General features: G+C 35.5%; 1 protein-coding gene across 5 annotated transcripts in view; it reads left to right on the top strand.

Annotated features, from left to right (window-relative positions):
- The window catches only part of NFXL1 (nuclear transcription factor, X-box binding like 1), a 54,152-nt gene that overhangs the window by 7,519 nt on the left and 20,038 nt on the right, over positions 1–26,595 (top strand). For all 5 annotated transcript variants that reach the window (XM_065907368.1, XM_065907367.1, XM_065907366.1 and 2 more), the window contains exons 5-17: positions 1,481–1,611; positions 2,840–3,018; positions 3,248–3,409; positions 3,512–3,612; positions 4,208–4,322; positions 5,891–6,015; positions 6,600–6,722; positions 9,953–10,043; positions 14,598–14,718; positions 14,948–15,107; positions 16,112–16,203; positions 25,932–25,953; positions 26,381–26,521. In XM_065907368.1, coding sequence (XP_065763440.1) covers positions 1,481–1,611; positions 2,840–3,018; positions 3,248–3,409; positions 3,512–3,612; positions 4,208–4,322; positions 5,891–6,015; positions 6,600–6,722; positions 9,953–10,043; positions 14,598–14,718; positions 14,948–15,107; positions 16,112–16,203; positions 25,932–25,953; positions 26,381–26,521 — 1,563 coding nt within the window. The remainder of the gene's footprint in view (positions 1–1,480; positions 1,612–2,839; positions 3,019–3,247; positions 3,410–3,511; positions 3,613–4,207; positions 4,323–5,890; positions 6,016–6,599; positions 6,723–9,952; positions 10,044–14,597; positions 14,719–14,947; positions 15,108–16,111; positions 16,204–25,931; positions 25,954–26,380; positions 26,522–26,595) is intronic.

Raw genomic sequence — 26,595 nt, 5'->3', positions numbered from 1 at the left:
AAATATAATTATGTTCCCTGCCTTCAAGGAAGTAAAACCTAGCAGTGACATTTATGGTTTATTAGTGAGCTTCTCTTGTGTTTCTGCAAAGTGGCTAGGGTTAATGGGGAGAGGTGGATTCAGAAATAACTTATGTACTTAGAGATTCTGTGGTCTAATGGTGAAGATATATGTATGTAAATTTAAAGAGCATTAATAAAGCAATAAAGGGGAAGTGATGGCTGAATGTGATAGACTCACCGTTTAGACCTCAAGTGAATCCTCCACGATTGTAGCTCCATTGCCCAGAGAAGGGCGGTCCGGTCAGATGTGAAATGGATGGGCCATGTAGAGTGAACCAGAAACTTAAGCTATGTCAGGTAGGATAGCATAGTGCCTTTGGTGCTTCTGGTTGGCTTGCTCTGAATTCAGCTGCAGTGGAGGAATAGTCTCTGCATTAAACACTTGCTGTCTGTGGATGTTTTTCCCAACCTCACTGCTTACTCTTTGGGAACTGACTCAGCAGGAAGTGGCTGTAGTACAGAAGCAGGGCGGAGCTAATGCCCACCGTAGGGGGCTTGGGGGTGAGTGCCCCAGCTTCCTCTTTGCTAGTGGCTGGGGCTGGAGTTGTCCTCGGCGTGTTTTATGTGGTTCTTCAGAGCATTCCTAACAGGACTGAACTTTGGCCCTTAGTGGTAATCAGCTGAGTAATATACAGTTTATTTGCATTTCGTTTTCCCTCTCTTGACCTTTTACTTCTATATCCCAGTTCTTTTCTTAGGCACTGCTTTTTTTGGGGAACTCAGACTAAGAAGTTGGCTTTTTTTCAGTGCTTCTGCTGGCTTATGATATTTATATATATATTTTCAAGTTTTTTGCTCACCCAAGTTTTAGAATTTAGCGTTAATTGCAAGACTAATAGATTTTTTATCACAATGGGGCAACAGATTATATGTGCATACTTGTGTTTAAGGATTCCTTTTGTGGTGCTATTTACAATTAGAAAAACCTAAATGTACAACAACCCGAAATTTGTTAATTTATGGTATATAAATCAATGTGATACCTGCTATACAGCTATAAATATCATGTTGTATGAACATATTTGATAAGGGTAAATGCTTATACTAAGTTAAAAGAAAAGGCTGTAGTTACTTATCAGTAAGTGCAGTATGACCTCATTTTTTTAAAAGTATGAAATATATACAAAAATATTAGAGATTTTTTAGAATGTTAGCAGTAGTTTCTAGCTGAATGAATCTGGATGGTTAATATTATTCTTCTTTAAAGTGTTCTACATGTAAATTAATTTTTTTAAAGAACATTTCTTCTATTATGCTAGAGGAAGGTTTTTTTTTCCTGTAATTAGCTCTTGAAAATGGTACTTATTTTAAATTACACAATTAATTAATTAATTCCACAATTAAATTACTTATTTAATTGTGGAATTATCAAAGAAAAATCATTTTGTGTTTGTTAATCTCTGATACCTTTGTCTTAGGTTTGGAGTTGTTCAGGATGTTTCTGTATATTTCACATGCCCTGTATCCAGAAGTGGGCTAAAGACAGCCAGTTTCTGGTATCTTCTCTGACGGATGATGATTTTGGAAAGAGGGATTATCCCTGGCCTTGGTAACTTTCTTTAATTTAGTTGGAGTGTTTAATAGTAAAATAAATGAAATTTGTAGCTTCTAGGGTGCTTTATTGGCAATTTCATTGCCCATGCTTGGCCCTTAAGTAGTCATTTGGTTTGTGAAGATGTGAAACCTACTAATGGCTCCCCCCATTGCCCCAACTTGTCTAACTACTAGTTCCTTTTGGTAACTAATAAGTCATTCAGATTCTACCCCCACCCCCCACCCCACAAAGCAACTCCTTAGTTATCTTTTTAAAGAACTTTTCTTTTCGACTAGAATCCATTGAAATTCTGCAGATTCTCTCACAAGAGCTCCTGTTTGTATATTTTAGTATCACATTGTACATGACGGTCATCTAACATTTTGATCATTGGCTTCCTAGTTTTATCCTCAAAATCTATCAAAGCTTCAGGTTATCCAATTTTATTAAATTTTCTACATTTATTATTTTAGTTTGGCTTCTAGAACCAAAACTGCTTTATTTTAGTCTTGCTGGGTAAAAATCTGTTTTAGCAAAGAATGTGAAACAGTATTTGAACTTTGCTTTGACTTAGGTGTATTTGAAATATATATATTTTTGTATTAGATGTTAAATATGAATATTTTTTATTTTCAAATATTTTTCCCCTTCTAGATTTTAAGTCATGTTTCTTGCTGCTATATTACCTACCTGCAACCTGATTTATCTCTTCTGCTTGCTATTGCTAATATCTTTTGATTATTTGTAGACCACCCAACCAAACTTTTAAAATAGTGAGCCTTATAAGTTGGAATGAATATCTCAAGAATAAAGTTCAGGTGGTTAGTAGAAAGCTAATGTTGCTTTCTTGTGTAGCTGTATTTTAGATATGTGGTGTTTAATACAGTAGCAACTGGCCACATGCAGTTGTTTATACTCTTAAAAATTATGAAATAAAAAATTGTTTCTTTCTCAGTTGTATGTATTAGCCACATTTCAAGTGCTCACTAGCCATATGTGGCTAACGGCTATTGTGTTGGACATGACAGGTATAGAGCACTTCCGTCATCTCGGGAAATTATTGGACAGAGCTGTTCTAGATGGTTGAAGTTGATTTCAGTAAAATCTTGTTTCTTATTAATATAGAGACGGAGCAGAGGTTACATTAACTGATTGTTTATACTCCATTGTTAAGTATATTTATATCCCTGTCTCATGTCACTTTTATAAATGAAATTAACTTCAGGAATTTCATTCTTTGTAGTCCCAAATGTAGGTTTGAATACAAACGATCTGACACACCTAGTAGGTACTATTGCTATTGTGGAAAAGTGGAAGATCCACCTTTAGATCCGTGGCTTGTGCCTCATTCATGTGGCCAAGTATGTGAGAGAGATTTTAAACCTTCTTGTGGCCACAAGTGTTTACTCCTCTGCCATCCGGGTGAGTTATATATTATATTTCTTGTTGTTTGTGGGTAGTTATTTCTTCTTACATTGAAGCAAAAAAAATCATTGTGAAAGTTAACTCAGAACTTAAGTGTACATAAGAAAATATTTGAAGGGATTGCCTTTTAAAGTATCAGGTAACTGTTAGGAATTATTGATAGGTGTAGGAACTGAAAATTTTAATTTTTGACTTCTGATGTTTTTTTCCTTTCATTGGATTCTAGGTCCCTGCCCGCCCTGTCCCAAGATGGTCACAACTACTTGTTATTGTAAGAAAGCAAAACCTGTCCCTCGCCGGTGCAGTGCTAAGGAATGGTCCTGTCAGCTGCCATGTGGGCGGAAATTGCTATGTGGACAACATAAATGTGAAAATCCCTGTCATGCAGGTAAAAGGTCATAAGTGTTAGGTGTTCCAGCTTTAAGCAGAAGTCAAAGCAGTCTCCATTGCTTTTATGATGTTCCATGCTTATTTATCGTTTTGATTTTAGGAAGTTGCCCACCCTGTCCAAGAGTTAGTAGACAAAAGTGTGTCTGTGGCAAACGAGTAGCTGAAAGAAGCTGTGCAAGTCCACTGTGGCACTGTGATCTAGTAAGTGTATGTGTTTTGAGGCGTGGGTGGTAAAGTCTACCAAAGCATGTACAATTAGAAATGCTAGTTAGGTTTAGTTGGATAAAAAGAGAGGAAGAACAGCAAATCAGATGAATTTTATTCGTGTTTTAGGAAACTTTTCAATTTAATATCATTTTAATTACCAGGAGAAATTTTTTTCAAATTAACAGCAACTTGTTGAATTTCAGATTTAGTACATATGTACTCTTTCTTGCTAGCTCTCTCTCCCTCTCTTTTCCCTCTTCTCGAGTTAATCCACTTGAGGAAGTAGGAGTGATTTTGTAGCTTGTCTTAGAATTTGCATGACTTTAGTACCATTGGCAATCTTTGGTGGATGATCACATGAAACTGTATGTCCTTTTTGCCTTTATTATATTTTAAAAATATACTCTGGCACATAAGAAACGTGTGTGTTTTGTGTGTTTATGCACATTTATGATACCTATGTAAAAGAGAAAGCATAATGACATGAGGAATATAAAGAAGTTGCTTATTTGTGATTAAGCAATTATTACATCATATACAAAGTCTTGTTAACTTTTGAGTCTTTAGCATTTATTGCATGTTATTTCAGGTCTGTGGGAAGACACTACCATGTGGTAATCATACGTGTGAGCAAGTTTGCCATGTAGGTGCTTGTGGAGATTGTCCTCGATCTGGGAAAAGGTTCTGTCCGTGTCAGAAGTCAAGTAAGGCTTTCCAAAAAATCTTTAATCAGATTATGATTACTTGTTAAGCTAATTATTATATTTTCCCAATTAGTTTTCTCTGGAAACTTACAGTGTGGCTTCAATAGTAATGTAAATTCTGTATTAGATTTCTGCACGCCTGGGTAACAGGACAATGTAGCCTGGTGGGTTAAGAACTCAGATTTGACCCCAAACACCTTGAGGCTCCGAAACGGGTGTCTTATCAATCTCAGACCAACCTCTCTTCAACCCATCAAAGCACATTCAAGGTGTATCTTCAGCTTGCATCTGAATGCTCTTTCAACTCCCCTGTTCTTTCAACCCCTGACCAGTGAAGAGAAGTCATTCAGGGAAGTAAATGTCATTATCCCGTGCTGCATGCTGATAAAGCAAACAAAAAACTGAAGTAGAGTGATAATAATATGGTCTTTGATTATATAAGGGTCACCATTCTGAATAACGTGCCAACACATGTAAGATTAAGACTGTGATGAATGTAAGTATTCCACGATGTGTTCCTGATTTGGTTCCTTCCTCTGATCCCATTTCTTTCTTTCCTTGCATGAACAAATCTCTGTTAAAATTAAAAAAAGAAAAAGACGAGGCATATCTGGGTTGAAATTCCACTTTCTTGAACTATACTTTTCTCAAATTAAATGGGGGCAATAGTAGTACCTTCTTTATAAGATAATTGTGAGAATTAAGTGATAAAATGCACATAAATTATTTGGTGTAGTGGCCAGCACAGGAAGGAAACCTAATAGTTATAAACTCTTGCCATTATTCTGTGTTAGATTACAGGTGAATTTAGTTTTTACTGCTTTGAGATAAAGGCATAGAAGAGTTTCAGTTGACAATCACTTTCTTGATTTAACACCAATACCAGCACACATATTTGTGAGATTATTGCCAACATTTGTTATAGAATATTTATGTTAAAGGCCAATTTCATAGTTTCAAAATCTAGATCTTTTTTTTTTCATCCTATGGGTTTGTTTAGAGCAATTTTCCTTTTTTTTTTTTTTTAATTCTGTATGTTGTAGAATTCTTCCTAGTGGTTTTCAGGGACTTACTCATTTCTTTAGAAAAGTATTTCTGAAGTAGTTAGCTCATAAAAATGTGCTTCCTGAGTATGGTAACGTGTCATGTGTCTAATTCTTCTTAAAACGCATAAACTTTGGGACTTCCCTGGCAGTCCAGTAGTTAAGAATCCTCCTTGCAATACAGGGGACCTGGGTTGGATCCCTGTTTGGGAACTAGGATCCCACATGCCCAGGAGCAGCTAAGCCTGAGTGCCACAACTAGAGAGCCTGTGCGCCACGATGAAGATCCCACGTGCCGCAACTAAGATCCGATGCAGCCAAATAAATTTTTTTTTAAAAAAGCATAAACTTTACAAATATTAGGGGTTATTTTCATTAAAGTGAACTTTTTCCATTAATTATGTAGATGCAAAAACTCATATCAGAAAGGCCTGTCATTTAGGGTACCAGAAGTACATGGCACGTTATTAGTGCTTTATAATAATATATGTTGTTATTAATACTGAGTTTTTTATCTGCTTCTAGAATTTTCCTTGCCTTGTACAGAAGATGTACCAACTTGTGGAGACAGTTGTGACAAAGTACTTGAATGTGGAATCCATAGATGTTCACAGCGTTGTCACCGAGGCCCTTGTGAAACATGTAGACAAGTTAGTCATCTCCTGTAATAACTACCCTTTTTTAATAGTTGCCATAATATGTCAGATGGGATTGTTTTATAATTTTTCTCTTGAACATCTGTTGTCGTGATCTAACATTTATTATGATGAAAGAGGAGAGTATGCCAGCAGTTAAATCTGAAGTTACCATTTATTTTGTATTCCTTGGTAAAAGTTTGAATGTTGTCATTTTTAGACTAGTGTGGACTTGTTTGTTCTCCGTAGACATTCAGAGCAACAATGAATTAGGCTTAGTGATGATGGAAAAAACTGCCTAGATGTGGTTTTGGTTTTGACATACTACCAGATAATCCAGTTTTTTTGTTTTATTGAAACTAGATGTATAGATGTTATGGTGTAATTAGATATAAGAGATTTTAATTTACTAAATTTAATAATAGAAATTCTGTGAAGTCTTTTTGGAACAAGTGTCTTAGAAAATTCAGCCTTTTTTTTCTAAAGTCTTCAATACAAAAGGCTCTTAAAACTTTTCTCTTTCATTTTTTAGTAATTATAGAGATAGCAATGTGAAAAAAATCATATCAACAAAAGTCAATAGCGTTTGATTCTTCCAGGAAGTGGAAAAGCATTGTCGCTGTGGGAAGCATACAAAACGAATGCCGTGCCATAAAACTTACCTTTGTGAAACTAAATGTGTTAAGATGCGGGACTGTCAGAAGCATCAGTGTAGGAGAAAGGTAATAAGCTTGGAAAACTGATTTTGAAATTCTTCTGAGTGTTTCCTTTTGGGGCCCATGATAAGTGCCATCTTGACTTGTTCCTCAGATATTTAGACATACTCTTTGCTTCCTGTATGAAATATTAATAAATATTCTACATTACTGTTTGTTTGCATTAGTGGGGATTCTACCAGTGCTTTAAAATAGCTATGGTGTCTATGAAATATTAATAAATATTCTACATTACTGTTTGTATTATGGGAATTCTACCAGTGCTTCTAAATCACTATGGTGTCTGTGAGATAGTAATAAATATTCTACATTACTGTTTGCATTAGTGGGGATTCTACCAGTGCTTTTAAATCACAGTGGTGTCTATGAGATATTGATAAATACTCTCCATTACTGTTTGCATTGTGGGGATTTTACCAGTGCTTTTAAATCACAATGGTGTCCTTTTCTCCTGTGCGTAACTCTTTTGACTTGATCCTCTGGCTGTTTCTGCTCCCCGACTAAGACATCAGAGCAGTGTTAGCCATGCGTTTGGTTTTGTCGAGGCTTAACTTCTGCTGTTCAGATCTTATCTGTAGAAACTTGGTTCAGTATAAGGAGTATTTTATTGAGTCTGTAGATTTGCAGTTTTTTCAAGCCTCTTTTATTATTATAAATTATCCCTCTATCTCTGGTAAGATACCTTGTTCCTAAATTTATTAAATATAGTGATTTCAACTTTGTTTTTCATAGTGTTAATACAGTATATCTTTTCCATCCTTTTAACTTACTCATATCTTTATATTTAAAGTGAACATGTATGGAGAGCACTTAGATTTTTTTAAATTTTATTCAATCTTTATTGTTTAATTTGGGTGTAGGTCATTTACATTTCTTATGATCTTTAATAAAATGGTTGGATTTAAATCTGTCATTTTGCTATTTATTTTCTGTTTGCCCATCTGCTCTTTGTTTCTTTTCCTTTTTTTGTGTCTTCTGTTTGATTGAGTGTTGCTTTTCAATGATTCCATTTTACCTTCTTTATTTGATTCTCACACATTCTATACCATTTTTTTAAAAAAAAATCTTAAATATGTTGTTTAAGAAAGATAAATAGGTATCTTTCAAAGAATTTGAAAAAATAAGTAATCTTTTATATTTATCATCAAACTCATGACTTTTGCCATTTTTCATCCTTTTATCAAGATTCAGGTTTCTATCTGGTTTCATTTTCTTTTATCTGAAGAACTTCCTTTAACACCTCGAGTGCTGGTCATGGAGTCTTTCAATTTTTGTAAACTCTCTTTGGCTTTTGTTTGTGAAAAATATTTTTACTGTATGATTTTTATTTGACAGTTTTTCCCCCATACTTTAAACTATTTTTGTTATATTTGTTCTTCTGTATGTATCTTTTTTCTTTGACTATTTAAGAAGATTTTTCTCTTTATCATCAGTCTTCAGGAATTTATTAGTGATTTCCTTTGTATTGCCTTCTTCATGTTTCTTTTGCTCAGTTTTTGTTGAGCTTCTTTTATTTCTTTATAGTTTTCATCATACTTAAGACATTCTCCATCTTTATTTCTTCAGACATTTCTCCTGCTTTTTGCCCTCTGACACTCCAGTGATGTATGTGTCAGACTGCTTGAGGGCCTGTAGTTCTAATGCTTCACTGATGCTCCAGTTATTAGTCTTTATTTTTCACATTTTATGTTTGCTTATGTTGCTTTATCTTCAGGTTCACTAAGTTTTCTTTTGCCTTGTATAATCCCATTTTTGATCCCATCATGTATTTTCTCATCGCAGACAGTAATTTTTCATCTGAGACTTGGAGTTGTGTCTTTTTCTTATCTTACATGTCTGTCCTTTTCATGCTCATGCTTTCTTCTGTCGTCATCCATATAGGTGGGTGGGCTATACCTCACATGCCGATTTTAATGTCCTTATCTACTAATTCTGTCATCTGTCATTTCTGGGTCTATTTTTGTTGATTGAATTTTGCTTTCCTTTTGGGTTATTCTTTCCTCCTGGGTGACTTTTGATTGGTTTCCAGATATTTATGAACTTTCTATTTTGTGCTACCATTTCTCCACAAATTCTAACCATACTGGCCTCTGAACCTTGAATTTTGTCTCCATAACTTGGTGAGACCACTGGATTTTGCTTGTGATTTTTCTTCTTGTGCTGCAGTGTGGAAACTTCCAGGTCTAAGTTTGTGCTATGATAGGACTCTCCTTTTTTGTTTTATCTTTTCATAGGGTTTCTGTCCAATGCTGCCTAATTGTCCAAAATCTGAAAACTGTTGTTTCATATATTTTGTCTGATTTTCTAGTTGTTTAAAGCAGGAGAGTATATCTGGTCATTATTGTTCACCATGGTGAGAAACAAACACCTAAGAGGCTATTGGAATGATCTTCTTTTCCCCCATTGGCACTGGGAAAGTGATAGGCACATAGTATTATTCGGTAAATGCTTACTGAACTGAATGAACTATTTTAACTTTTAATTGCTTTTCAATAATATATATTTTGTTTTGAGCTATTTTTATATCCTGAAGCTTTTTCTTAAGTAGCTTACAAACCCATGTTTCTTTAAGACAATTGTAGTCTGTATTTCATTTCCAAGGTTTGATATATGAGAAGTCAAAGAGTTAGAATGGTGGATGGAACTTTTAAGTAGTTGCTTTGTGTTCATGAATGAAAATTGGGACAAGTCTTAGGCAGCTATATTTCTTACAGATCGAAAATTAAGAAGTAACAAACTAGAGTGCTAAAATCAATTAGCCTGTCTCTGCTTCTTTCCTTTAGTTAGACTCTGATTCTTTGGTTTGAAAATAATTGCCCACCTAATTTATATATTGAACTGGCTTTATTATAATTAAATCTTAAAAATAGGCAGATTGTTTGCCTAAATTGATTATAGAGTTTGACTAGATGCATTCCTGTGGTTAATGTTGTCAGTCTCTGCATAGATAAGTAGAAGAGAATCTCTTATGGAACGATTTTAAATCATAGAATACTTAACTAAAGGGCACGTAAATTTAGCTTGATTTCACTAAATTAGGTCATAGTCTATTTAAACTTACAGTTCTTAGTATAATGTATTCTACACAAGAATGTTGATACTCTTGAATATTCTTATTCTTATAGTGAAAAGAACAATCTTTTGATTTCCCTAGGTTCTGTGAATAACTAGTAATGACATTCATATTATGTATGATTTTCAAATTATCTGTTCTTTATATATTGCTTTCCCTTCAGTGTTGCCCTGGAAACTGTCCACCTTGTGATCAAAACTGTGGACGGACTTTAGGATGTAGAAACCATAAGTGTCCATCTGTCTGCCATAGAGGTAAAATTTAATAACAGCTGTAATTTTATGTTTATATTTACATAGTGCTTTATAGTTGATAGAGAGCTTTCACATTTATTATCTCACTCTTAACAGTATTGAGAGGTTAGAGTAGTCGCTAGTATCCTTATTTTATGGTTGAGGACATTTAAGCTGAAGAGGATTCAGTGATTTCCTTTAGGGAATTTTCTAGCAAAGCACTGTAGCCAAGATTTGAACCCAGGCCTTCTGAATATAAACTTTTGTTCTTTCTGGTAATACCATTTTGTTTCCTTTCTTCTACCCAACCTTCCCCATATAGTTTTTAAGCTAATAGGTTTTACAGTACTATTTTGAATTTTAGACATTTATATGACATTAAGTTTAATAAAGGAATGGATATATTCTTTCCAGTGGGTCTCAAAATTTTTTATCTCAAGGCCCTTTTACACTGTTTTTGGACCTAAAGACCTTTTGTTAATATGGGTTTTATCTATTCATACTTATTGTATTTAAAATTAAAATATAATATTTATTATTTTATTTAAGCATAGTAATAACCCATTACATCTTAATATAGTAACTTTTTGTGTGTGAAAAATAAGTATTTTCTGGAAAAAAAAATAGTGGGAAGAATGGTATTTTGTATTCTTGCAGATGTCTTTAATGTCCAGCTTAGTAGAAGATAACTAGATTCACATATCTGCTTCTGCATGCAATCTATTGTGATATCCCTTGTCGCATAGTTTCTGGAAAATTCTAATCTATGTATATGAGATCTTGCACACCACCTGAAGGGTCTCAGGAGTCCGTAAGTTATTAGATGTTGAAAACTGAGTTAACTTTACTCATTTGGAGAATGCTAGTATGAAGTGAAATCTCCTGAAAGATAGTATACGGTAGTAGAAAGAGCATGGACTTAAATTAAGAGGTCTGAGTCAAGTCTGGACTTAGTAGCTATATGACCTTGGACAAACTACTGTACTGTTTTTTGTTGTTTTCCTTTGGGATTAGGTGGGTGCTAGATATCTCTTTTAATGTCTTCGTCCTTTCAGGAATCTTGGAAGGCGAATGACATTAGTGTTGTATTATGTAAGGAGGAAGAAGGCAAAGACTGTTGGCCCAAGGTTATAGAACTAGTTACAGAGTCAGGATGTGAACCCAAAACGTCAATAAGTATTTCTGAGTGTCTTCTAAGTACCAGGCTCCGGGATTATACGAGTGAATGATTTAACAAATCAAAGCAAACAAACAAAGCAATTGTGCCTGCTTTTATGGAACTTATTTTGTATTTCTCTCTTAATTAGAATAAAAATAAATAAATTAGTACAGAATATCAAATAGTGACAAGTATAATAAGAGAATTAGAGTGAAATTAAAATCGTGTTAGTGGAGATGCTATGTATTGCTTTACATAGTGTGGTCACAGTAGGATGATATGTGAGGGGGACCCTGAGAGAAGTAGGGATCAGACGCTGTGGACTTGCAGGGGCCTTAAGACAGAAACATTTGAGAGGACTGAAGTGACTGGCCAAGGAGATGAGGTCAGAGAGATGGTGGGATAAAGGACTGCTGAGGAAAGGAGAATATGTCTAGGGTCTCAGAAGCCACTGTTAAAACGTGGCCTTCACTTTAAGTTGAAAACTTGACTAGTTGTATGACCATCAAAGAAATGAGATCAGTAGCTGAGAATTTTCTCACCAAGGAAAAAAAGGCCTCGTTGATATATTTACACATGATTTTTAACAAATAAACATTTAAGGTATATATAAGTTTAATCTCTTTGTAAAGTATTTGATAGTATATGTAAAAAAGGATTGTGCCCCAGCTCGTTATGTATCTTACAGGGAAAGTAAGAGAAAATCACAGGTCAATCTAACTCATGAACATGTTTGTGAAATTAGTTTTAACCACTCAGATCCAGCTAGATGGTATTAAGATATCCATGCAATAATATATGGTTGGCTTGCAGTTAGTAAATCTGTTTCCACCACATTAACAGACTAAAGGAGAAATGAGATCATTTTACTAAATGTCTGAGAAACAGTTAATAAAATTCAAAATCTGTATATGATGAAAACTTAACCAGGAATAGAGGAGAGCATCCTTAACCCAATATATAGAGTATCTGCAAAAAGCATAGAGCAAGCATCATACTTAGTGGAGAAATGTTGAAAGCATATCCCCATCTTGTACTACTTTGAAGCAGATCCCATAAATACTTCAATATTCATCTCTAAAAGATGGATTCTTAACCTGAAAATAGTTAATCTGTTTCTTAATAGCAAATATGTAGTGTTCACATATCTTGTTGTTTCATAAATACCTTCATTTTTTAATTTCAGTTTGTATGACTCAGAGATCTTACTGAGATTGACATTGTAGTTAGTTGATGTCTCTAAAGTCTGTTAATTTGTAATTTCCCTCTTTTTCTATGATTTTCCATCTTTTTCTTTTGTCACTTAAGAAACTAGACTGCTTTATACAGTTTTATAGAGTCTGGATTTTGCAGAATGCATCTCTGTGGTATTATTGAATTTTTGGCATTTTCCTCTGTATTTCCTATAAACCGTTAGCGGGACTAGTGGTTTGAGCAGATTCTGGGTTTATTATTATTGTTGTTGTTTGGCAGAATGTTTATTTTTAAAAAAGTTTATTAGCCCCTAACAAAATTTATCTTAATGGAAAGTGTATGAAAATACCATTATACAGCTCTTACCGTTTGTTTAATACTCAATTGCATAAGATATGTAAAATCATTACTTTATGTCATTTCCCATTATTCTAGACACCTTCATAATCTGAGTTGTACTGTAGCTCATAGGGAGAGCAAGCTGTCTGCATGTTTGCACTGTGAATATATGAAAGTTCAATTTATAGTTCTTTTAAGTTTAAGACCATCCATGGTTATGGTTCCAGAATTATTGGGCTTTTGACCCACTGGTCACTGTAACTCAATGCTCCTTTTTCATTTAAAAAACTGTAACTGGAGTTGTTTTAGTTTATCTGTCATGTTGTACAAGTGTCTGTAATGGGTTCATTAGGAAGACTGTTCAGGGAAATTATCCCTTATTCTCAAGATTTAATTTTAAAAAAAGAAAACTAATGCTGTAGTTTAGGATGGTGAAAAGATGTTGATAAGTTTCTCTCTGAATTGCTGAAGATGAATGAAAATAATCATTGTTAAGTGTGGGAATTGATACAATGTGCTGCATAAGAACAGACATAAATATTGCTCTTAATTTTTTTTAAAAATGTGACATCTAGTCATTCTTTTGGAAGGAACAAAATAAAGTTTGTTCAGGTGAGTCAGGATGACTTGGTTTGCATTACCATCAAGATAATACTTCATTGGATTATACTTACCAAAACTCTGAAGTCTAAGTTTGGTAATTTGTATGATACATGTATGTTTTTTCCTCTGATGTTTTTTGTTTTTTTTTTTCCTGTGGTCATTATTTAACTTATTAAATATTTTTAACTTTTGTTTGTTTTGAACTTACAGAATCTTTAACCAGACTATTTTTCATCGCTAATCTGTTTTTTATTAGATTAACTGCTGTTCAGTATTTTGCTTGGTCCTGACACCTAGGCAGCAATGTCTTGAGAGACTTACTTCCTAGTTGAAGACTCTTTATTCCATTTTTATTATTTCATTTTTAATGGGGTGCCTTACTGGGAAGACAGAGTAGAAAGAAAGCCCTTAAGAGAATGTCAAAGCCTTGGGCAGAACTTTTTAGCCCATTTTAAAAGATTTCTTTTCAGTTGGTTTTGTGTGTTTCTACCAACCCATAACAAAAGAAGGTGAAAAACTAAAACCCTAAAGATGTTTCCTCTTGAAATGTTTAGAAGAGAATTATTTGGAATTATAGCCTAAAATGAGACTTTAAAATTTAGTCTTTTCTTAGAGCACAAGTAATGGAAAATTGACTATACTTGTTAATAATCGGATGAAAGAAGTCACTCATATTGGGGAATTTATCTTAAAATAATGTACTTGAATCAAAATGTATGTATGAAATTAAGCCAAAGGGGTTATTGTTAACAGATTTTCCAAAGACTTAGCTCCATTTTGCTTATATAATTTTAATAATGTGTTATTTGTTACTTAGAATAGAACTTTCAGCAAATTTTAAAGAAAATTCTAAAATTTTTTTTGTTGAAGTACCAGTGTAGATACAGAAAAGTATACAGATAGCAAGTGTACAGTTTGATGACTTTTTATAAACTGAAACTACCCGTATAACCAGAACTCACATTATTAAACAGAGCATTACCAGCATTTCCAAAACTATATTTGTGTCCTTGGTAATAATTATCCTGATTTTAAACAGTGTAGATTTAATTTTTCCTGTTTATTTTATGTAAATGGAATCATACTCTTGGTGTCAAATTTCTTTTGCTCATTATATGTGTGAGGTTATTATATGTGTGAGGTTCATTCATACTGGTTTTATTCTCATAGTAGAATATCCCATTGTGCGAATATACTAAACTTATTGATTCTGCTGTTGATGGGAATTTGGATAGTTAAGGAACTTTCTCTTTAAGTTTCAGACTTTTTTTTTTTTTCAGGTAGTTGTTATCCTTGCCCAGAAACTGTAGATGTGAAGTGCAATTGTGGTTATACAAAGGTGACAGTACCCTGTGGCCGAGAACGTACCACAAGACCCCCCAAGTGCAAAGAGCAGTGCAGGTTAGTAAAAAGCTCTGCACAGACTTACATCTGGTATCTTAGAGGTTTAAATTCATATTGTTTTTTAATTTTGTTAGTATTTTCAGTTTTGCTTTAATGTTCTAAAATATTAATATTCACAATATGATCATTCTGTGTGGAATCAGAATATATATAAATAAATAATTGCACTTTAGATATAATTGTTCTGTGATCAAAGTAATTAAAAAAATTGTATTTTATAATTTAGTCGTCCACCAACTTGCCATCATACAAGTCAAGAGAAACATCGCTGTCACTTTGGCTCTTGTCCTCCATGTCATCAACCGTGCCAAAAGGTTTTGGAGAAATGTGGTCACTTATGTCCTGCTCCATGTCATGATCAAGCATTAATAAAGCAAACTGGCAGGGTAAGAGAACAAATATTACTAAGAGATAATGCATTTCTCTGGGTTAGGTTTTCTTAATTTTACTTAGTCATACAACAAGAGATGATTAATTACTTACTGGGTATTAAACACTGTGATAGGAGTTGAGTCATATCGTATAGGGCTTCCCTGGGAGCTCAGGTGATAAAGAATCTGCCTGCAATGCAGGAGACCCTGGTTCAAGTCCTGAGTCACGAAGATCTGCTGGAGAAGAGATAGGCTGCCCACTTCAGTTTTCTTGGGCTTCCTTGGTGGCTCAGGTGATAAAGAATCTGCCTGTAATGCAGGAGAGTTGGGTTCGAACCCTGGGTTGGGAAGATCCCCTGGAGAAGGGAAAGGCTACCCTCTCCAGTATTCTGGCCTGGAGTCGCAAAGAGTCGGACACGATTGAGTGACTTTCACATAAGGTTTAAGACTTGACCTTCTGTCTTAAGAAGCTCGCAGTATAGAAAAAAAAGAAACCAATAAACAAATGTTTGTAAAAACAGCATGATAGTCATTTTATAATCATGCAGATGAGTTTGTGAGTCCTCCATATATTGTGGTTTAGAGTTATAAATATCTCCTAATTTCTTCAAAGATTCCTTCACACATTCAGCAAATATTTACTGAATTCTTACTATGTGTTAAGCATTCTTCTAGGTGCTGGGGAGATAACAATGAACCAAACAATGGAGGTTAAATTCTATTGGTGGAATTTAGATTTTATGATTCTGTTTTGTAAAGTGGAGGATGCTATGCTGCCTTTGTTCTGTTGTTTAAAAACTGCAGTCTGCCTCAGTTTTTAATATAGATGTGTTAGAGGGAACCAATGTAATGGAATTTAAGGATATAGTAATATATTTCAGTAAGCACAATTTGTTGATTACTTGAAAAAATTTCAACCTGCTTGAGCAGAGGATTTGTGGAACTGTCTTCTTAGATTCTTAAACTGGCCATACAGTTTAACTCCTCTGACTTAAAATTGGTATGTATTTTACTTGTAGCACCAGCCTACAGGCCCTTGGGAACAGCCTTCTGAACCAGCATTTATTCAGACTGCATTGCCTTGTCCTCCATGTCAAGTTCCTATTCCTATGTAAGTATTAGAATTTTAGCTTTTTTTTTTTTTTAATTTATTTTCTTTGTGGCATGTGGGGGTCTTTAGTTGCAGCATGTGAACTCTTAGTTAGGGTATGTGGGATCTAGTTCCCTGACTTAGAAACATGGGCTCTCTGCATTGAGAGCAGAATCTAAGATCTTTTGACATAGTTCAAAACGTATCTTAAAAAACTTCTCCCATTTTTCTTTCTGTAGTTCATCATCATCTCAGGTCTAGCCTGAATGGGCTTCCTTGGTGGCTCTGGGAACCTGGTATCTCTCCCCTGGTAGCCTGTAAAGTAGTCTGTCTTTCTGTTTCATTCTTTTCCAAATATATTTTGCTTACTGCTTAAAATCTTCCTCTAGATAACTTTTTTTGAGTCATCTTCCCCAACTAAAGTTTTAATGGGTCAGTATAGCCACTCCTACTCTTCTTTTGGTTACTGTTTGCGTGGATAAATGGACAGATTCTTAGAAACACATAACTGTACTGAAACTGACCCAAGAAGAAGTAGGAGATCTGACTATAACTAGTAAAGAGGGTAAATTAGTAACAAAAACCTTACCACAAAGAAAACCTCAGGACCAGTGACTTCACTGGTGAATTCTACCAAACTTTTGAAGAGCTACCACCAGTGTTTTACTAAGGAGGGACACTTCCTGATGTATTCAGTGAGGCTAGGATTTCCCTGTTAATAAATCAGAAAAAGGAAAAATACAGACCAATGTTCCCTTTTTAATATACATACAAAAATTCTTAACTAGATATTAGCAAACTAAATCCAGCAACGTGCAAAAAGAATTACATACCATGACCAAGTGTGTATATTCCAGAAATATGAGGTCGAATCAACCTCAGTCATTCATTCATCAATGATTGATTAAAATCAATCATCTTAGTACTTCATCAGTAGAGTAAAAGGCAGTTGATAGATGCAGAAAAACATTTGACAAAATCTGACACATTTTCTTGATAAAAACACTCAGCAGTCTTCAGGTAAGAGGGAACGTCCTCAACCCAGTGAAGGATATCTATGAAAAACCCACAGTTAATATCACATTTAATGGTGAAAGATTTAAAGGTTTCCCCCTGAGTATCAGGAACAAGACTAGGATGTTTGTTCTGCCACTTCTGTTCAATAGTATACTACAGATACTAGCTAGAGCAATTAGACTAGAAAATGAAAAAGTAAAACTGTTTGGATTTTTGATAACATGCTCATGTGTATGGAAGATCCTAAGGAATCTTTCCAAAAGTTATTAGAGATATTAAATAAGTTTAGTGAGGTTATAAGAAGCATGAATATACAAAAGTCAATTTTATTTCTATACACTAACAATGAACAATGTGAAAATTGAACTAAGGAAACAGTTCCATTTCCAATAACATTAAGAAGAATAAACATTTTGTTTATTTAACAAATTTGATAGAAGCAATCCCAAGATTTCCACACTGAGAACTATAAAATGTTGTTAGAATTTAAAGAGGACCAAATACTGTAGTACTGACATCCAGATAGACATAAAGGTCAGGTGCCTAGATCTGACAGCCAAGAAGTAAATGCATACATTTATGGTCAGTTGATTTTTGGCCGGAATGTCAGAATAATTAAATAGGGGAAAGAATGCTTTTTGTAACAAATGGTTTGGGGACAACTGAATATTCACATGGAAAATGAGCTCAGATTCTTACGTCACAACATATGTATATAGTAACTCAAAATGGATCAGAGGCCTACAATTAAGGACTCAAACTACTAAACTCTGAGAAGAAAACATAGAATAAAATCTTTGTGTCCTTGGGTTAGGCATTGTTTTATTAGATATGACACCTAAAACATAAACAAGAGAAAAAAAAATTGGAGTTCATAAAAAGTAAGTCAGGACATTATCAAGAAAGTGCACATTAAGGACACTATCAAAAAATTGAAAAGATAGCTCACAAAATGGGAGAAAATGTAAATATGTATCTTATAAGAGTATATTATCCAGAGTATGTAAAGAATTGTTAGACTGAGAGACAAAAAGACTAATCATGCAATTTCAAAATGGTCAAAGACTTAAAATAGCTATTTCTTCAAAGAAGATCTACAAATAGATAATAAGTACATGTGAAAAGATGCTCCATGTCACCAGTTAGGAAAATATGTATCAAAACCACCAAGAGATAGCATTTTATACCCACTAGGAAGGCTAACATAAAACAGACATATGATGTGTTGGTGAAGATATGGAGAAATCAGAGCCATTATACATTGCTATTGGGAATGTAAAATGGTGTAGCTATTTTGGAAACAGTTTGATAGTTTCTCAGGAGACTTAACAGAGCTACCATATAACCCAGCACTTTTGCTTTAGATCTATACCCAGGAAAATTGAAAATATATGTTCACAAAAACTTGAACATGAATATCCATAGCAGCATCATTACTAATAGCCCCAAAAGTGAAGACAGCTCAATTGTCTGTCAACTGATGAATGGATAAGCAAAATGTGGTTTAGCCATACAACGGAATATCAGTTCAGTTCAGTTGCTCAGACGTGTCCAAATCTTTGCGACCACCTGGACTGCAGCATGCCAGGCCTCCCTGTCCATCACCAACTCCCGGTGTTTACTCAGACTTGTGTCCATTGAGTCGGTGATGCCTTCCAACTGTCTCATCCTCTGTCGTCCCCTTCTCCTGGCTTCAGTCTTTCCCAGCATCAGCGTCTTTTCAAATGAGTCACTTCTTCGCATCAGGTGGCCAAGGTATTGGAGTTTCAGCTTCAGTTTCAGTTTCAGCCCTTCCAATGGATATTCAGGACTGATTTCCTTTAGGATGGACTGGCTGGATCTCCTTGCAGTCCAAGGGACTCAAGAATCTTGTCCAACACCATAGTTCAAAAGCATCAATTCTTTGGTGCTCAGCTTTCTTTATAGTCCAACTCTCACACCTATACACGACTACTGGAAAAACCATAGCTTTGACTAGACAGACCTTTGTTGGCAAAGTAATGTCTCTGCTTTTTAATATGCTGTCTAGGCTGGTCATAACTTTTCTTCCAAGGAGCAAGTGTCTTTCAATTTCATGGCTACAGTCACCATCCGCAGTGATTTTGGAGCCCCCAAAAATAAAGCCTCTCACTGTTTCCATTGTTTCCCCATCTATTTGCCATGAAGTGATGGGACCAGGTGCCGTGATCTTAGTTTTCTGAATGTTGAACTTTATGCCAACTTTTTCCACTCTCCTCTTTCACTTTCATCAAGAGGCTCTTTAGTTCTTCTTTGCTTTCTGCCATGAGGGTGGTGTCATCTGCATATCTGAGGTTATTGATATTTTCTCCCGGCGATCTTGATTCCAGCTTGTGCTTCCTCCAGCCCAGCATTTCTCATGATGTACTCTGCGTAGAAGTTAAATAAGTAGTGTGCCAATATACAGCCTTGACGTACTTCTTTCCCTATTTGGAACCAGTCTGCTGTTTCATGTCCAGTTCTAACTGTTGCTTCCTGACCTACACACAGGTTTCCCAAGAGGCAGGTCAGGTGGTCTGGTATGCCCATCTCCTTCAGAATGTTCCACAGCTTGTTGTGATCCACACAGTCAAAGGCTTTGTCATAGTCAATAAGGCAGATGTAGACTTGCCCGTGAGTGTCTGGGAGTCTCCGGGGGAGGCGTGGGTCGGCAGTGGCTGGCTGCAGGGCTGCGGGCACTCAGTATAGCAGTACATGCATGGGACCTTTTGAAGGAGGTCGCCATTATCTTCATCACCTCCACCATAGTTTGGCCCCAGGTAAATAGCAGGGAGGGAACACAGCCCCGCCCATCAACAGAAAATTGGATTAAAGATTTACAGAATATGGCCCTGCCCATCAGAACAAGACCGGTTTCCCCTCAGTCAGTCTCCCCCATCAGGAAGCTCCCATAAGCCTCTGATCCTTCTCCATCAGAGGGCAGACAGACTGAAAACCACAATCACAGAAAACTAACCAATCTGATCACATGGACCACAGCCGTGTCTAACTCAGTGAAACTTATGAGCCGTGCCATGTAAGGCCACCTAAGATGGATGGGTCGTGGTGAAGAGTTCTGACAAAACGTGTCCACTGGAGAAGGGAATGGCAAACCACTTCAGTATTCTTGCCTTGAGAACCCCATGAACAGTATGAAAAGGCAAAAAGATAGGACACTGAGAGATGAACTCCCCAGGTTGGTAGGGCCCGATATGCTACTGGAGATCAGTGGAGAAATAACTCCAGAAAGATTGAAGAGACAGAGTCAAAGCAAAAACAACACCCAGTTGGGGATGTGACTGGTGATGGAAGTAAAGTCTGATGCTGTAAAGAGCAGTATTGCATAGGAACCTGGAATGTTAGGTCCATGAATCAAGGCAAACTGGAAGTGGTCAAACAGGAGATGACAAGAGTGAACATCGACTTTTTAGGAATCAGGAAACTAAAATGGACTGGAATGGGTGAATTTAACTCAGATGACCGTTATATCTACTACTGTGGGCAAGAAATCCTTAGAAGAAATGGAGTAGCCATGATAGTCGACAAAAGAGTCTGAAATGCAGTACTTGGATGCAGTCTCAAAAATGACAGAATGATCTCTGTTCGTTTCCAAGGCAAACCATTCAGTATCACAGTAATCCAAATCTATGCCCTGACAAGTAATGCTGAAGAAGCTGAATGGTTCTATGAAGACCTACAAGACCTTCTAGAACTAACACCCAAAAGAGATGTCCTTTTCATTATAGGGGACTGGAATGCAAAAGTAGGGAGTCAAGAAATACCTGGAATAACAGGCAAATTTGGCCTTGGAGTGCAGAATGAAATAGGTCAAAGGCTAACAGAGTTTTGCGAAGAGAAGGCACTGTTCATAGCAAACATCCTGTTCCAACAACACAAGAGAAGATTCTACACATGGACATCACCAGATGGTCAATACTGAAATCAGATTGATTATATTTTTTGCAGCCAAAGATGGGGAAGTTCTGTACAGTCAGCAAAAACAAGACCAGGAGCTGACTGTGGCACAGACCATGAACTCCTTATTGCCAAATTCAGACTAAAATTGGAGAAAGTAAGGAAAACCACTAGATCATTCAGGTATGACCTAAGTCAAATCCCTTATGATTATACAGTGGAAGTGACAAGTAGATTCAAGGGATTAGATCTGATAGAGTGCCTGATGAGCTATAGACGGAGGTTCGTGACATTGTACAGGAGGCTGTGATCAAGACCATCCCCAAGAAAAAGAAATGCAAAACGGCAAAATGATTGTCTGAGGATACCTTACAAATAGCTGTGAATAGAAGAGAAGCGAAAGGCATAGGAGAAAAGGAAAGATATACCCATTTGAATGCAGAGTTCCAAAGAATAGCAAGGAGAGATAAGAAAGCCTTCCTCAGTGATCAGTGCAGAGAAATAGAGGAAAACAATAGAATAGGAAAGAGTAGAGATCTCTTCAAGAAAATTAGAGATACCAAGGGAACATTTCATGCTAAGATGAGCTCAATAACAGACAGAAATGGTATGGACCTATCAGAAGCAGAAGATATTAAGAAGCGGTGGCAAGAATACACAGAACTGTACAACAAAGATCTTCATGACCTAGATAATCATGATGGTGTGATCACCAACCTAGAGCCAGACATCCTGGAATGCAAAGTCCAGTGGGCCTTAGGAAGCATCTCTACGAACAAAGCTAGTGGAAGTGATGAAATTCCAGTTGATCCATTTAAAATCCTAAAAGGTGATGCTGTTTTGAAAGTGCTGCACTCCATATGCCAGCAAATTTGGAAAACTCAGCAGTGGCTGCAGGACTGGAAAAAGTCAGTTTTCATTCCAATTCCAAATAATGCTCAAACTACCGCACAATTGCACTCATCTCACACGCTAATAAAGTAATGCTCAAAATTCTCTAAGTCAGGCTTCAACAGTATGTGAACCGTGAACTTCCAGATGTTTAAGTTGGTTTTAGAAAAGGCAGAGGAACCAGAGATCAAATTGCCAACATCTGTTGGATCATCCAAAAAGCAAGAAAGTTCCAGAAAATTATCTACTTCTGCTTTATTGACTATGCCAAAACCTTTGACTGTGTGGACCACAACAAACAATGGAATATGATTCAGCCATACAAATGCATGAATTTTTTATATTTTTGCATGTTGCATGGTTGAACCTTGAAAGCATTTCATTCTAAATGAAAGAAGCCAGACACAGAGACCACATAATACATAATATGAAATGTCCATAATAGGCAAATCCATAGAGACAGAAAGTAGGTTAGTGGTTTCAGAGTCTGAGGATAGGAGACCATGGAGAATGATTCTGATTGTTTCAGGGCTTCTCTTTGGGTCATGAAAATATTCTAGGATTAAGTCATGGTGATTGTAGTTACACAACCTTGTGAAAACACTAAACACCTCTGAAGTGTACTCTTTAAAAAGCATACATTTTATGGTATGTGAATTTTTATCTCAGTTTTAAAAAGGAGAAGAACATGTATAAAGGTCCTTCTAACTCTGATATGATTTTTTAGTAACATGCATAACAAAATTATTGTAAAGTATATATTAAAAATATTACTTGTCACATGAATTATCAAGGTAATATAATTTCTTATTATTGTAGTGTTTATGTTTTCTTGTCCTCTTGTTTTAAAAATAACTTTACATTTGATAATAATTTGGCCATGTGCTACAAGAATTCTGAACATGTATGTATAACATATATAATATGTGCTATATTATTTAGGATGCCTTTTGCTTCACGTAATAGAAACTCCAAATAAAAAGCAATATGGTAATTTATTTCTTGCACAGTAGACTGGTGTTAGAACTGCTTCATAGTTGGTTGATCTGATTAATTCAGATACCTCATTGAGGGCCCAAATTCTGTCCTTAACTTTGTATCCTTTGTATAGTCTTTATTCTCTGACTGTTTGCCTTTCTGATAAACTTCCCGTCCAGTTGGTGAAGTTTCCAGAGGGAGAAATGGAAGCTGTTTGTGCCTTCAGCCATCATCTTCTTTATTTAAAGACTGAGGAAATTTTTCCCATAATAAAATTCTTCTCACTTTTCACTGGCCAGAGTTGGATCACATGACAATTTCTAAACCAGTCTCTCAAAAGGGATATAAAATTTTTTTTTTAATAGACATTTTTTTAAAGATGACTTTTTAGGTTTACAGGAAAATTTCACAGAAAGTACAAAGAGGTCTTGTTTTCCTGCCATTCACGCACAGTTTCCCCTGTTATTAGTATATTACGTTAGTGTGGAATTGTATTCTTTAAAAGTGTAAACTTTATGGCATATGAATTTTATCTCAGTTTAAAAACCAAAAGCATATATATATAAAGGTCTTTCTAACTCTGATATGATGCTTTTTCAGTGGCATGTGTAACATAATTATTATTATGAAGTATATGTTGAAATTTATTATTTGTCACATGAACTATCCAGGTAATATAATTTCTTAGAGCAGAATTTTTTACAGCTGAACGACTGATACTGATACATTAACTAAAGTCTATAGTTTACATTAGGATATACTTTTTCAGTTGTATGTGCATAATCTGCCTGCATCCACCATTACTTACCATACAGAATAGTTTCATTGCCCTAAAAACATCCTGTGCTACACTTGTTCATCCCTCACCTGCCTGTCCCTCAAGCCCCTGGAAACTGTTCATCTTTTTCTTTCTTTTACTGTCTTTAGAATTCTTCCTTTTTCAAATTGTCCTGTAGTTGGAATCCTACAGTATATAGCCTTTTTAGCATGTTGCACTTAATAATTTAATTTCCTCTGTGTCTTTTTATGGCTTGATGGTTCATTTCTTTTTATTGCTAAGCAATATTCCATTGTACCACAGTTTGTTTATTCATTCACCTATTGAAGGGCATTTTGGTTGTCGAAGTTTTAGCAGTTATGAAGAAAGCTGCTGTAAACGTTCATGTGCAAGTTTTTATGTGGTCATATGTTTTCAACTCATTTGGGTAAATGTTTAGGAGTGCTGATTCTGGATCATATGGGAGGCCTATGCTTACCTATATAAGACAACGCCATTTTGCGTTCTCTCCAACAGTGAATGAGAGTTCCCTTTGCCCTGCATCCTTACCAGCAAATATTATTGTCAGTGTTTTGGATTTTAGCTGTTCTAATGGGTGTGTAGTAACAGCATCTTATTGCTGTTTTAATCGGCAGTTCTCTAATGGTAAATGATGTTGAAGATCTTTTCATATAAAGTGTCTGTTCTCTGTTCAGATCTTGCCCATTGATTTAATTGAGTTGTTTGATTTATTATTATTGAATTTTAAGAGTTCTTTTATATTTTGCATACAGGTCCTTTACCAGCTGTGTTTTTCCAAATATTTATCCCAGTCTGTGGCTTATCTTTTCATTTAGGTGTTCTTATTTAAGCGCTTATGGCAGAGCAGATGTTTTGTGTTTAATGAAGTCCAACTTAGCCATTTTTCTTTCCTGGTTCATGCTTTTGGTGTTGTATTTAAAAAGTCATCACCAAACCAAGATCACCTAGATCTTCTCCTATGTTTATAGTTTTGCGTTTCACATTTAGGTCTTTGATCCATTTTGAAGTAACTTCAGAAAGGTATAAATTCTGTTTGTATTTTTTTTCCGTGTAGATGTTCCTTTGTTCCAGCACCAGCCATATGCTGGAAAGTCTGTCCTTTCACCGTTTGATTGCCGTTCTCCTTTGTCAAAGATCAGTTGACTGTCTTTGTGTGAGTCTGTTTCTGGGCTCTCTGTCTGTTCCATTGGTGTGTTTGTCTGTTCTTTCACCAGTACCATACTATCTTGATCACTGTACCCTTATAATAAGGCTTGATGTTGGGTAGTGTCAGTTCTTTGCCTTTGTTCTTCAGTACTGTGTTGGCTATCCTGGGATTTTTGTTTTTCCATATAGATCTTAGAATCAGTTTGTTGATATACACAAAATAACTTGCTGGGATTTTGATTGTAATTGTGTTGAATCTAGATGAAGTTGGAAAGAAGTGACGTTTTAACAGCATTGCACCTTTCTAAAGATGAACATGAAGTATCTCTTCATATATTTAGGTCTACTTTTATTTCTTTCATCAATGTTTTATAGTTTTCTTCATATAGATCTTATTATTTATTTTGTTAGATTTATATCTAAGTATTTCATTTTTGTATGTGCTAGTATAAATGGTGAAAGTGAAAGTTGGCTCAGCTATGTCCTACTCTTTGCGACCCCATGGACTATACAGTCCATGGAATTCTCTAGGCTAGAATACTGGAGTGGGTAGCCTTTCCCTGCTCCAAGGGATCTTCCCAATCCAGGGATCGAACCCAGGTCTCCTGTGTTGCAGGCGGATTCTTTACCAGCTGAGCCATAAGGGAAGCCCAAGAATACTGGAGTGGGTAACCTATCCCTTCTCCAGCAGATCTTCCTGACCCAGGAATCGAACCGGGGTCTCCTGCATTGCAGGTGGATTCTTTACCAACTGAGTTACCAGGGAAGCCTTGGTATAAATGGTGGTGTGTTTTTAATTTCAAATTCCAGTTCATTGCTGGTAAATAGAAAAGCAGTTGGCTTTTGTATTTTAACTTTGTATCCTGGAATCTTTCTGTAATCACTTATTATTTCCGTATGTGTTTATCTTTTATTCATAATTCAAAAACCAGTAGCGTTAGCATCGTTGCTTTAAAAATATTCTTTTTGAAGAATGCATAATGTTTTCATTTTTTTTTTCTTACAGGGAATGTCTTGGAAAACATGAGGTGAGTTACAGGCACAAGCTTTAACTAGAGCTTACAATCTATTAATATATTCCTCTTCTATATGATGGCTGTTAGAAATAACAAAGTCAATGTATTGTCTTTTTAGTGCTCTAAAGAGTATAAGAGTTTGTCTACTAAGTATTCAAAAATGTACAATGCTTTTGTTTGAGAATTAGCCTATGAATATGCATTCACTACAGAAGCATTATATTGTTGAGTTTCCCTTTTAGGAATAGGATATTTTGCTTCTTGGCATTCATTCTTTGGATTTTTTTGATAGGTCACTTTGATTTTGATAGTAATTATTAATGAAATGTGTTAGATAGAACTTGTTCTCAAATGAATAACAATCATTTTTGAAACATGCTTCCAGTAGGCTGTGTATGTGTGTACATTGCTATTTTTTCTTTTTTTCTTAAATTTTAAGGTGAGCCCTATACCGTGTCATGCTGTAGGACCTTATTCTTGTAAGAGAGTTTGTGGACGAACCTTAAATTGTCAGAATCATACATGTATGAAAGAGTGTCACAAAGTAACTGAAACAGATTCCTGCACTGGCAATAAAAAGGTAATGTCCTTGGATTGAATGTATACATGGTTATGGTATGCTTAAAACACTTTCTTTTAATAATCATGCCATAA

The sequence above is a fragment of the Muntiacus reevesi genome, chromosome 16, assembly GCF_963930625.1.
Source record: "Muntiacus reevesi chromosome 16, mMunRee1.1, whole genome shotgun sequence".
Lineage (NCBI taxonomy): Eukaryota > Metazoa > Chordata > Mammalia > Artiodactyla > Cervidae > Muntiacus > Muntiacus reevesi.
Note: the sequence above shows the minus strand (reverse complement) of the source record. Positions and strands in the feature narration are given on the sequence as shown.